Source organism: Hoplias malabaricus, chromosome 18, assembly GCF_029633855.1.
Source record: "Hoplias malabaricus isolate fHopMal1 chromosome 18, fHopMal1.hap1, whole genome shotgun sequence".
Classification (NCBI taxonomy): domain Eukaryota; kingdom Metazoa; phylum Chordata; class Actinopteri; order Characiformes; family Erythrinidae; genus Hoplias; species Hoplias malabaricus.
The window spans coordinates 23,709,027-23,722,149 of NC_089817.1; the positions used below are offsets into that span (position 1 = coordinate 23,709,027).

Here is a 13,123-nt window from a genome sequence, read left to right on the forward strand (position 1 = left end):
ATGAGGAATTGCTTGCCCATTTTAACTGCTTCCAACACATAAACCTCTGGCCAGACACAAGATGAAAACCACTGATAGCTGCCACACTAACAGCACAATGTATGATATTCACTTGACCTCTCAATGGTTTAAATTATGTGGATGTTCAGTGTACTGCCTGACTCCAGAAAGATTGTTTTATATTTTTAAGATTAACGTTTTTGGTCTCCTCAATGCAGAAAAGAAATATCAGCGAAATAATTCTTAGTCCATTTATTTTTTTAGCATTAAAACAGTTTACTTTGAATGTAGAGAGGAAAAAGTACAGAGAAACTGCATTACATTGTGAAAACCTTAATTACAATTTGTAAAAATATGAAACTAAATTTGCTTAAAAATAAGTTTGGTACCAAAAATACTTACATTTAAACATAGTAAGGTATTATTTAGTCAAATATAGTGAAATGAATGTTTTAAAAAACTAAATATGTGATGTAGGGAATTAGGCTTTGTACAGATTCTGGCAAAATGTTTGTCAATGTGAGTATTTTTTTTCTCCTAAATATTTATTGCCAGTTCTGCTCGCTAGCTAGAGCTCCACCAATTACAGGAGTCTAACAAACAAGCTTATAGTTATTACACACTTCTTCTAGGACATGTACAACCAGGGCCTGCTCCTTTCTGATCTGTTGCTACCATGTTATTGGACTGCTCTACACATTTGCAGGAGAACACCAACTGCTCTATTCTGTTCTGTTAGCTAACAGACCCAAACACTGGCTAGCATCTTGTGCTGTACTGGAAATGGAGGGTCATCTCACCCACTTCACTAGTTAGAATAATGCTAAATATACTCTGTTAGAGCTCCAGCCTCTGATGCCTGACGTATGACCAGGGATTGAACTTCCATATCCCAACATATTGAGGTTTTATTTATACTTAACTTAATTACAAGTATTAAACATGTTTAGGGAAGGTCTGAGACGGTAACTTGATTTTCCGTCCATACCAAAAATATCTCTACATTCACATTTTTACCATTTGCATATATTAATAAGCACACATGATATGGCCCCATAAAAAGTACACAAAAGCAACAATAACAGTCTATTCACCAACTTAATAATCCTTGTTGATTCGGGGTCTGTGCTGACACAGCATGTAGATGTAGATGCAGTAGAACGTTTATTAATAGCAGGGTCCTATACTGCGTCCCTCTTAGCTGGAATCATGAGAGGGTCCTGATTTTTTTTTTTGTTTCGAAGTCCCTCCAGTACTTATGTGCTTATCAAAGTCTTCCTCTGTAATTTTTCCCTTCTTGAGCTTTTTCAGTAGGCGAGTGTCACTCAAGAGCTCGTTCATGTCTTCATCGTCCACATCAGATCCCTGTTAATGAAACACACATGTTAAGGGTAAAGAAGCATGGGCTGTAACCACTAATGTGTACAGGGTGACCAGTCCTCTCTTCGGGACCTAAAAAATGCGTCTGGCCGGGATTTCTAAATCTCCAAAAACTGTCCGGGATTTTGTTTCCCCCCTGTCCCATTTCTTACAATACGCCACAATCCCTTGCTTGAAGTGTGCACTTCAATGACGTAAGATGACGTTGTTGTGGTGAGCCAAAGGCGCGCGCCGGGATCAAGTGTTCAAGGGGTCGGAGCTCAGGACAAAAATGGAACACGCTTCGCCGCGCGCGCCTCCTTGTGCTTACATCACTTTCAGCCGAGGTCCGCTCCACATCACAGTGTTTTACTGGAGCCGCAAACAGAAATGTGTTGAAAGTTGTTAAGGTAATTTATCATAGTCTCTTCTTCGTATTTGGAAGCTTCTGTGTCACACGAGCCTTTCTGCTCTATATTTTACAAAACTGAAAGTCGTCACTTCTGTCCCCATAACGACACAAATACACGGACAAACCTGACCGTTACTGACATTCTGAGTTAATCAAGTTACATTTGAGCAGTTTTTCTGTTTAACATTGACTTTAGAAGAAAACAGGCCAACTCTCTGGATCATTAAAACGGAACAGGGGAGATACTGAATTATAACTATCACATACAGCACGTTTCTATCAGCCAGACGTTTTAAAATATGAAATATAAGTATTTATACATAAATGTCAGGATCCCAGCAATACTCTGCTCATTTATCAAGTCTGTATTACTTCTGGTTGACAGAATGTGTTACTTGTTTTTAGTAACGTTTAAAAAACGGTTAAAAGATAAACTTTCTGTCATGATCATGAGTTTTCTGGTGTAAACAAGTCGCTTTAACACAGGGCTGCAATTCTGAAGTTTGGTATGAACAAAAAATAACAGGTTTCAATGATAATGAACTGTCAGAATTTTATTATTTTTGCTTAGGGCCAAATGTTGAATGGAAAGGAATCAGTCCAAAAAGGCATTTGTTATTTATCTTGTTAAAGTGTATCTGTTTATGTATTCAATTTCAGCAGCATATTTGCATGGTTATTGAAGCATTTGTGCTGCCAACCTGCCCCATGTGTTCTCTTTTTTGAAAACTCAAATACGGTCACCCTATAATGAAATGCAATGGTATAATTCCAAGCACCTAGGCATGCAGACGGCGTCTACAAACATTTGTGAAAGAATGGGTTGCTATCAGGAGCTCAATGAATTCCTGTGTGGTACCAATGTCATCTGTGCAACAAGTCCAATCATGAAATATTCTCGCTACTAAATATTCTACAGTCAACTGTCAGTGGTATAATAAAGTGAAAGTGATTGGGAACTACAGAAACTCAGCCACGAAGTGGTAGGCCATGTTAAATGACAGCGAAGAGTCAGCGTATGCTGAAGCACATAATGCGCAATCAATCGCTACACACCTCCAAGCTTCATGTGGCTTTCAGATTAGCTCAAGTTCAGTGCGTAGAGTGCTTCATGGAATGGGTTTCCATGGCCAAACAGCTGTATCCAAGACTTACGTCACCAAGCGCAATGCAAAGCATCTAGCAAACACTAGAGCAGTGGAGACATGTTCTCTGGAGTGACAAATCACGCTTCTCCATTTGGCAATCCAATAGATAATTGTGGGTTTGATGGTTGCCAGGAAACAGTACTTGTCTGACTGCATTGTGCCAAGTGTAAAATTGGGTGGAAGGGGGGTTGTAGTGCGAGATTGTTTTTTGTTGTCCAGTGCACAAAGGAAAACATGGATGAGTGAGTTTGGTGTGGAAGAAATTGACTGGCCTGTACAGAGTCCCGATCTCCACTCGATAGAACACAGATTAATTTAAGCAGAGACTGCGAGCCAGGTCTTGTCCAACAGTGTCTGATCTCACAAATGTGCTTCTGGAAGAATGGTCAAATGTCCAATAAACACACTCCTAAACCTTGTGGAATGCCTTCCCAAAAGAACTGAAGCTGGTCTTCTGCAGAAATCATATTAAACCCTAAGACCATACGACCATGGTATAGTTTTTGGTGCCAGGTTGGGTTGATTGATTATTCAAGAAAACTGCTAATCTCTGTTGATTTTGAAGGGTATAGTACAAAAAACAAGCAATTTGCAGATGCAGCAGTTCAGAAATTTGAAAGTACTTGTTTATGAAATTGTTAAGAAACTAGCCAGACTAGCTAGCATGGCACTAATTAATGGGTTGAGGAGGAGAGCCATCCTACCCATCCAGAGAAACCTAAGCCCATTGTGCTCTCCTGAACTCTCTGCCTCTGATGGCCGAGGCATCACCAGGGATCAAGTAGGTAATCTCCCGCTGACAGGGCAAATGCCTAGCTTTCAAGTCTTTGAGCTTTTAAGAGTTTGGGGAGTACAATAAAAAAAAAATAAAAGTCCAGACTAGACATCTAGACTCCTGTCAGCCAAGTACAAGTATCTGGAGCTAGAATGGGCACAGGCTGTTTGAAAAGTTTCAAACTGAGGCTAGAAAAAGTAATCTGGTCTGATTATCGTTGAGTACTGCTGCATGAAAATCATCTCAAACTGGTTCAACGAAGAAGTTCACAATCTTATACCACCTCTGTGGTAGCATGGGAGATTTTCAGCATGAAGGTGCAGCTGACAAATCTGCAGCAATTATATGATGCATAATTCCAGCACCTTGTTTAATTCATGTCATGATGTATTTGATGCAATTCTGACAGCAAAGGAGCCATTTAACCCAGTATTTGTGTTCCACGGATACCAAGACCCAAAGAAAGCTTAATGAACATACTAACCTCATCCACTTTTCTTTTAGCTGCTATCTTTTTCTTCTTGTCCTTTTTAGATTTCTGCTTGGACCAGGCTTTGTTCCTCTCAAAATTCTTCCTTTGTGGGGCTTCCTTTACTTTCTCCTTTTGTTCTTGTAGCATCTTTTGCCTCCGTTTCTCCCGGTTCTTGTCTTTGAAGCGGATGGAGTCTGTGTCTCTCACCTCTTCAAAGTCTGGGAACGTCTTCCCTCTCAACTCTGGCATTTTGGGCATACGAAGAAGAGCAAAGCCCCGAGCTAAAGATGCAAAGTCTAGATCTGACAGATACAAGCGAGAATGTTACAGAAAAACATACTTTTTCCACAAATGGCTTGTAGCATTATATGGTGCCTGTGGAATATATTAACGTGATTTGTCTGTTCAGATATAGTTAAGCTTTCAATTTTCAAATACTGATTAAACTATGCAAATGCAGATATATTCTGGGATTGGTGAATATTTCATAATCTGTTAAATCCCTTGTTTAGTTAAAATCTATATAGTTTTCTCCTTAATTAATTTGTCAACCCAGGCATTGTGTAATGTCCATTAAAAATATCTAAAAACATTTCAGGCACCAAAACAATTACTGTTTTTATTTTAAAGTATGCTAAAATCAAAATTGAACTTTATCTTATTGATGATGTATGATGATGTACTAAGTCATATTTAATAGCTTTAAAATATCAATATATACCAGCATCAAACATGCACTGGTATATTAATAACATTTGTGGTATGTGAAATGTATATATTGTTATATAACAACTGTACTGTTTGCAACAAACAGGTTTGAAGAGTACTTTATGTTCATGAAATGCAGATATCCATGAGCACTGACCTTTGATCCGGAATATAAGACTGCATTCATGCTTAGCATAAGCCTGGACATAAGAGACAAAAGCCCTCATGCCTCTCTCAAACACTGCCCTGTCCCTAAGAGCCAAAGCCTTCAGTTTGGGCAACACATCCACCACATCCTTCACAGTAGCATATGGCTGGAGAGGACACTGTTAGACAAGAGGAATTGTATATTAAATCTATATAATATCTGTGGTTTTCAATGTTGAAACAAACACACATGTCTTCATTTTGTTTGTGTAATTATTACCAGATGAACTTTACATTGTGTGAATATTTCATGATGAACGGACCAACAGAAATTATCTTAAAATATACTCCTGTTCAATTAACTTCCTGATCAAACTTAGGAATGTTTATTTCTTGTCTTGAAAAATTACATTTCGGGTGAAAATGTATTTAATCTGACACATATACAAAATATATTTATAGTAGCACCTGTAGTGGCAACTACTCATTTTCTCTGATTCTGTGTGTAAGTGAAACTTGTTTCTTACTTTTTGATTTATAGACAGGAAATTTACATAAGATTCCTCCATTGGTAGCAGAAAGACAAGTGCATTGCCATGGTTCCCGATACGAGCCGTTCTTCCACACCGATGCACAAAGGAGCTAAGGGACAAAAAAATAAAATAAACTGCAGTCATTCACTAAGCAAGTTGTGCATGACCACTCAAAAAGGTCAATTGTAGCTGCCTTACCTTGCACTGCTAGGTGGGTCATACTGGATCACCCAGTTAACATCAGGTATGTCAATGCCTCTAGCCATTACATCGGTGCACACAAGTATTCCACTGAAAATGATAAAAAAAAATATGTTTATATTCATAATTGGGTTTTGGAAAGCACACTTCTTTGTTGTTGCTGCACAATTTGTGTGTGACTATTTTGTGTAATAGCTATAAAGTTCTAAAGGAATACCTTTAATATACTGTGCTTACTTAGCTACTAATAAATAACAATACAACATAAGATATAAGCAAGGTTACTCTCTCTCCTATATATTTTAATAAACAGAAAACTACCCGTTACCTCTTCAGCTCCCGAAACTCAGAAAAGATTTTGTTTCTCTTGTCTTTCATCTTGCCATGGATACAATGAATGGTGACATTTTTTACTAAGACCTCAAGGGCTTTGCCAAAATATTCTACACAAGCACATGTGCTGTTGAAGCAAGGCAGAGAAGAAATTAAGACCTTCTAAACAAACAAACTAACAGATTTGGCAGCATTAGGATTTTTAATGTTTCACTTCAGTTCCGAGAGGTAAATACCTGAAAAAGACAAGCAGTTTCTCATGCTTGTGTTGTCTTAGGAAAGCCACCAATGTGTTAAACTTATCTTCTGTTCTACATATCTACAGATGTAGAGAAGAGAAAAAAATAAAAATTCATCAAGGCACTGAAATAAGGCACTATGCATGGAATCCGTTAATTCTGTGCGTTTGCATCAGTGTTCAGTGGAAATTGTGCAGGATCATAGTTGAAAAAGTTATTTGGATTTTGAATTTTTCAAAACCTTTGTAGAATTTCACACTGCCCAAGGTCATATGATTTTTGGCATTTAACATGTAGCTATGTTAAATCATTTGTCCATTTGAAATTTACAAATTGTATTATGACACAAATATAAACTAAAGGGTATGTATTCATAGCATAAACAAAACAAAATAACTGGGCAAAAAAGAAGCAAAAAATAAACAATATAATAACATTTATGCTTTGCAAAGCTACATTTGCCATATATAAGAAGTATTTTTTTCCAGTGTTATTGTTCAATTTTGGCTCATTAATCTGGGAAACTCTCTTCTCTTTCTTTTTGACTATGGTCACTCTCCTGAACTCACAACTTCAATATACTGAGACATTTCCAAAGGCATTCAAATCAGGAAATTGGATAGGCTTTAAAAACCTATTTACCTGTCCCCAGATTCATTTTCTTGGGACAATGACATTAGATTCTCCTCTGAATTCTCAGTGTATCATCTAATGTGAGTTTCTCTATTTATATTTCCTTTGATAACTTGTGATTCTCCATTATCGTTAGCAGAAAAGCAGCACATATCATGAGGATCCCACCTCTGTACTGTGAATTTCAGATACAGTACTTGCTACTGTTCTTTATTCAAATATGCTTCACTGAATTAATGCACAAATTTATGTTCTCAGTCCCCTCCAGGGTGTATTCCTGCCTTGCACCCAATGATTCCTGGTAGGCTCTGGACCCACCGTGACCCTGAATTGGATAAGCGGTTACAGATAATCAATGGATGGATTTATGTTCTCATACACTTCTTTATGCTTATGAATTTTTCTGTTCATATTAAACTACAAAGTCATGCACTTACATTAAATAACAGAAGCAGTGTCTCAAGAGCCTTTCCCTCTCTTTATATGAATTTGATAATACTGATATTTGACTCACTGTGTAGTAATTGCTCAACCTCGCTGGGGTCTTCTGAACACTAGTAGCTGCCACTCCTTTTTCTTTCACGGTGATGCGGACAGGGTTGCGGAGGCCAGCCCTCACCAGCTTCTCCAGCTCCTGAGTTTGTGTGGCTGAGAAAAGGCCTGTGCGCCTCTGCTTTGGCAGATACCCCAAGATGGAATTCAGGCTTAGAAGCAAAAGTGTGAGAAATGTTGTTAACCAAGTGGGGACTGATTTCTGAGGGCTGGGTCAATTTGCAGTAAAAGGGTACCTTGCTTCAAAGCCCATGTCCAGCAACCTGTCTGCCTCATCTAGAACGAGTACATCCAAAGACTTCACACAGCTGGCCAAGTCAAGCCCGTCAGCTTTCCTCCTAAACATGTCTTCCAGTCGCCCGGGTGTTCCAATCACAATGTTTGCGCTATGATGCAAAGGCATTTACTCAAATGAAATTAGATTAAGTGACTTTGGATTTATAACTGCCAATTAGTCACAGTCATTGCCGTCATTACTTACCCGTTAGTTTTGAACTTTTCTACATCTTCTATGGGGTTGCTTCCACCAATCAAAAGAATCTGTCTGTAGTGATAAGAACATGTTAGCTTTTCATTGTATTAGCTACAGTTCTTTTTATGGTACACAGTATACTGCAGAACTCTGTCATACCAACCTGAACTGGGGAAACTCTTCAAGAAATTGGCCCATGACTTCACTAATCTGCATTGCTAGCTCTCGTGTTGGTGTGATGATCAAAGCACCAACCTGCAATGATGATAAAGTATTTCAGCAAGCTCAACTTAGATAGGATAATGATATGTATGCATTTCTAAGAACAATTGCAACAATTACTTAAATGAAACAACACATCAGTATCTAAAATGCATTTTGGGTATAGGTAAAGAAGGTTTTGTCTTTGCCCAAACACTTACTTGCATCTTTTTGAGCTTCTCTTCACGTTTTAATAGAATTTCCAAAATAGGAATTACAAAAGCAAGAGTTTTCCCACTTCCAGTTACCTGCAAGATATTGGGTTGATTCTGGTGAAGCTGAACAGGGGCACACTCTATACTTTAGATATGTGTTCATGTTAGAAACATAAAGAAAAGAAAGAAGAAAGATGCTCTTACCGCTTCAGCAGCCACATCTTTATTGCTCATGAAGAGGGGGATACAGGCAGACTGCAATAAAAAAATCATTATAAAAAGTTTCCAAAAAAAAAAAAAAATCTGTTTAATACTAAGGGGGGAAAAAAGGTTTGGAGAAATAAAAACACTCACTGTCCATTCTCTCACATTGACTCACCATACAGGAGCACTATGTAGCTCTACAATTAGAGTGTAGTTTGTCTGTTGCTCTGGACACTTTGTTTTACCTCTCACCTTTTTCTTTAATGGTCAGGACCATTAAATGTATGATTTGGGTGGTGGATCATTCTTAGAGCTGAAGTGACACTGACATGGTGGTGGTGTGTTAGTGTGTGTTGTAATGCTATCAGTGGATCAGACACATCAGAGCTGCTGGATCTGTTAAATCAGAATTAGAATATTTAATTTAGGTCCTCCAGGACCATAGGGCACAATGTTACAGCAGTTGAGAACAGCAAAAAATACACTATGGCTAAGCTGAAACATCCCGAGTTCTAAAGACTGAGAAGGTGCTTGCAATAGCAGTTACTAAGCATTGCACTGTTTAGACACTTGGCATTCAAAGTCTCTCCTAAACCCCTCAGTGTCACTGCAAGAATGAGAATAGTCCACCAACTAAAAATATCCAGCCAATAGCGATAGATGAGCTACTGTCTCTGACTTTACATCTACAAGGTGGACCAACGATGTAGGTGTGTCTAATTGTGTGGACAGTGGGTGGACTCAGTATTTAAAAACTTGAGCAGCACTGCTGTGTCTGATCCACTCAACACACACAACGTCAGTGTCAGTGAGAATGATCCATCAACCATATACCTGCTCTGTGATGGTCCTGACAATTGAATAGCAGGGTTAATCTGGGCAAACAAGTGCAATACAGTCTGTAAACTACAAAGAGGAGCTAAGAGAATGGACAGTGGGTGTAGAAACAAAGAGGTGGTCATAATGTTATGGAGAGAGAGAGAGAGACAGACAGACAGAGACAGAGAGAGCCTGGTGGTTGAAAAAGAAAATGAAAAATTTAGGGACAAGTTATTGTCCCTTAAATATCATATCATATATTAAGTAGCAGAGAGAATGCACACTGAAGAACTGAGTTAGCTACAACATTCTCCAGCGAACATGAGTGTTTCTCGCAGCTCCGAACATGTGTTATCACCTGAACTGGAGTCATATATGTAAATCCCAGTTTCTTCAGTGTCGATAAAACGCCGGCCTGAAGCTTCGTAGGCAAACGCTCCCATGTTCCGTCGGTTATATTCTCCATGTTTACAGCGGGGTTTATTTCTGTCTCAAATAATTCTCATGCTGCAGATGTTGCTGTGCAACAAACTCCTCGGTCCGACTGGAAACCACTTCCAGTAAGAGTGTACCGTGCCCCCTATCGGCTGCGTCTCAAACAGAAGGCAGAAGCCTTGATGCCTTGCGGTCTTGCTGCCTATTTTTTAATGAATAAAAAAATGGTTCTTGTTGATGTTATAACGTTTAAGTCGTATTTTGTATTCATAATACAAAAAAGTATAAAATCTTTATACATTAAAATATATAGAAGGAATAATTGTTACTCCCAAAAACATATCATACATCATGAAAACAATGCTTTTAGGTGTTTAGAAATCAACCCATTCTACACCTGTCACAATAGCCATTTTTTGTGGTCAGTATTGTCCCAAAACAATATAGTGATAAACAATATTACTGTCATTTGAAGTTAATTTTATTACACTGATAAAATGGCATAATACCAATAGACCCTTGAATTTGAACCTTGAGCAATTTCTAGCAAAAATATTTTTATATTAAACATATTCAGACATTGAAACTGGAACAAATATATATCCTAAATAAATAAAACACACACACACATACTTTCAAAAACATCTAATATGACCCCAGAATATAGAGTAGAGAACACACAAGAACACATAAATGATTGGTGATTGATTCTTTTTACATTTATACATTACAAAACTTAAAATTTTTTGTACTCCGAATATATTTAATGATTCAAAAGCAGTTAAATCTCTTTCGCTAAAACGGATGTCTCAAAAGTATAGTGAAACAATGCTGAAAACTTCACGTGATTCTGAATATATTTACATCTCTGTGAATAAATTATGTGAACATATTGTAATACTTTGGGAAGGACTTTATAACTTTGTGTACACAGTGCTGACATGTTTACAAACGGCTTAAAATGTAAACTGCTCAAAAAATACAGAGAACACTAAAATAACACATCCTAGACCTCAATGAATGAAATATTCCAGTTGAAAATGTTTTATTCATTACAGAGTGGAATGCGTTGAGAACAAAATAACATAAAAATGATCAATGTAAATCATAATTATCCCATGGAGGTCTGGATTTGGAATCACACTAAAATTAAAAGTGAAAAATCAAATTACAGGCTGATCCAACTTCAGTGGAAATTCCTCAAGAGAAGTTACAATGAGGCTCAGTAGTGTGTGTGGCCTCCACGTTTCGTATCATCTCCCTACAACTCCTGGGCATGCTCCAGATGAGGCGGCAAATGTTCTCCTGAGGGATCTCCTCCCAGACCTGGATTAAACCATCAGTCAACTCCTGGACAGTCTGTGGTGCAACATGGCGTTGGGGGATGGAAGGAGACATGATGTCCCAGATGTGCTCAAATGGATTCAGGTCTGGGGAATGGGCAGGCCAGTCCATAGCATCAATGCCTTCATCATGCAGGAACTGCTAAAACAATTCAGCAACATGAGGACTGGCATTGTCATGCATCAAAAGGAACCCAGGGCCCACTACACCAGCATATGGTCTCTCAATGTGTCTGAGGATCTCATCCCGGTACCTAATGGCAGTCAGGGTACCTCTGGCTAGTACATGGAGGGCTGTGCTTCCCTCCAAAGAAATGCCTCCCCACACCATTACTGACTCACTGCCAAATCAGTCATGCTGGATGATGTTGCAGGCAGCAAAACGTTCTCCACAGCGTCTTCAGACTCTGTCATGTCTGTTACATGGGCTCAGTGTGAACCTGCTCTTATCTGTGAAGAGCACAGGGAGACAATGGCGAATCAGCCAGTCTTGGTGTTCTCTGGCAAATGCCTATCGCCCTGCACGGTATTGGTCTGTAAGCACAAGCCCACTTGTGGACATCGGCCCCTCATACCATCCTCATGGAGTCTATTTCTGACCGTTTGCGCAGAAACATGGATATTAGTGACCTGCTGGAGGTCATTTTGCAGGGCTCTGGCACTGTGCCTCCTGTTCCTCCTTGAACAAAGGAGGCGGTAGCAGTCTTACTGCTGGGTTGTTGCCCTCCTACAGCCCCCTCCACGTCTCCTGGTATCTCCTCTATGCTCTGGACACTGCTGATAGATGCAGCAAACTTTCTTGCCACAGCTCGCATTGATGTACCATCCTGGATGAGCCGCACTGAACAAATTCTGTGGGTTGTAGACACTGCCTCATGCGACCTCTAGGAGTGAGAGCACTGACAAAATGCAAGTGACCAGAACATCAGCCAGAAAGGATAAGAACAGAGAAATGGTCTGTGGTCACCACCTGCAGAACCACACATTTATAGGGGTTGTCTTGCTTATTCCCTCTCATTTCCACCTGTTGTATGTTCCGTTTGCACAAAAGCAGGTGAAATTGATTCACAATAAGTGTTGCTTCCTAACTGGGCAGGTTGATTTCACAGGAGTGTGACTGACTGGAGTTACATTGTGTTAAGTGTACCCTTTATTTTTTTTGGGCAGTGTACTTGAACAATGTAGAATAAATTATACACTCCTGTATTATATTAAGGGCGGCACAGTGGCGCAACAGGTAGCGTCGTAGTCACACAGCTCCAGGGACCTGGAGGTTGTGGGTTCGTTTCCCGCTCCAGGTGACTGTCTGTGAGGAGTTGTTGTGTTCTCCCTGTGTCCGCGTGGGTTTCCTCCAGGTGCTCCAGTTTCCTCCCATGGTCCAAAAACACACGTTGGTAGGTGACTCAAAAGTGTCCATAGGTCTGAGTGAATGCGTGACTGTGTGTGTCTGTGTTGCCCTGTGAAGTATTAGCACCCCCTTCAGGGTGTATTCCCACCTTGCGCCCAATCATTCCAGGTAGGCTCTGGACCCACCACGACCCTGAACTGGATAAGCGCTTATAGATAATGAATGAATGTATTATATTAGAACACCCAGAAAGATATGTAGATTCACTGGTTATTTTGCATATTAAATAAAATGGCTACATTTTACACCGAGGTTTATTACACAACGGATATTTTCTCAGTTAGTGAGAAAATTTAAGCCCAATGCTTAGAAACATCTTTCAGCTCTTTTTCTGTTGGACAGGCCTGACTATGGGCCATAGTTATCTGGCAAAAGTAAGAAATGCTGCTTTATGGAAATTAACTTGTTAACACATGAAATATAAATATATTTTAGGGATAATAATTTGAAACACCATCTCTGGTCCTTCTAGAATTTTTCTGTGAATTTTTGAACAGCACAATAATATCAATTT

The 13,123-nt window shown here is 39.2% G+C and overlaps 1 protein-coding gene across 1 annotated transcript; it reads right to left on the reverse strand.

The window, feature by feature from the left end:
* Positions 1–305: 305 nt before the first annotated feature.
* Positions 306–9,978, reverse strand: ddx55 (DEAD (Asp-Glu-Ala-Asp) box polypeptide 55). The gene is made up of 14 exons (XM_066651042.1): positions 9,782–9,978; positions 8,605–8,655; positions 8,407–8,493; positions 8,148–8,239; positions 7,994–8,056; positions 7,749–7,898; positions 7,475–7,664; positions 6,325–6,407; positions 6,084–6,215; positions 5,753–5,845; positions 5,549–5,663; positions 5,032–5,200; positions 4,179–4,468; positions 306–1,365 (listed from the first exon to the last, which is right to left on the reverse strand). Exons 1-14 carry the CDS (start codon positions 9,887–9,889, stop codon positions 1,198–1,200), a joined length of 1,791 nt encoding a protein of 596 aa, XP_066507139.1. The 5' UTR covers positions 9,890–9,978; the 3' UTR covers positions 306–1,197.
* Positions 9,979–13,123: the final 3,145 nt, after the last annotated feature.

What these genes read in the sequence shown, in the direction of transcription:
- ddx55 (XM_066651042.1), bottom strand. Translation starts at nt 9,889, where the DNA reads ATGGAGAATATAACCGACGGAACATGGGAGCGTTTGCCTACGAAGCTT. An exon ending in GAAAAGTTCAAAACTAACGG is followed by an intron (nt 7,899 to 7,993) that starts GTAAGTAATGAC and finishes TTTGCATCATAG; the next exon opens with CGCAAACATTGTGATTGGAA. An exon ending in AAACTGCTTGTCTTTTTCAG is followed by an intron (nt 6,216 to 6,324) that starts GTATTTACCTCT and finishes TTGCTTCAACAG; the next exon opens with CACATGTGCTTGTGTAGAAT.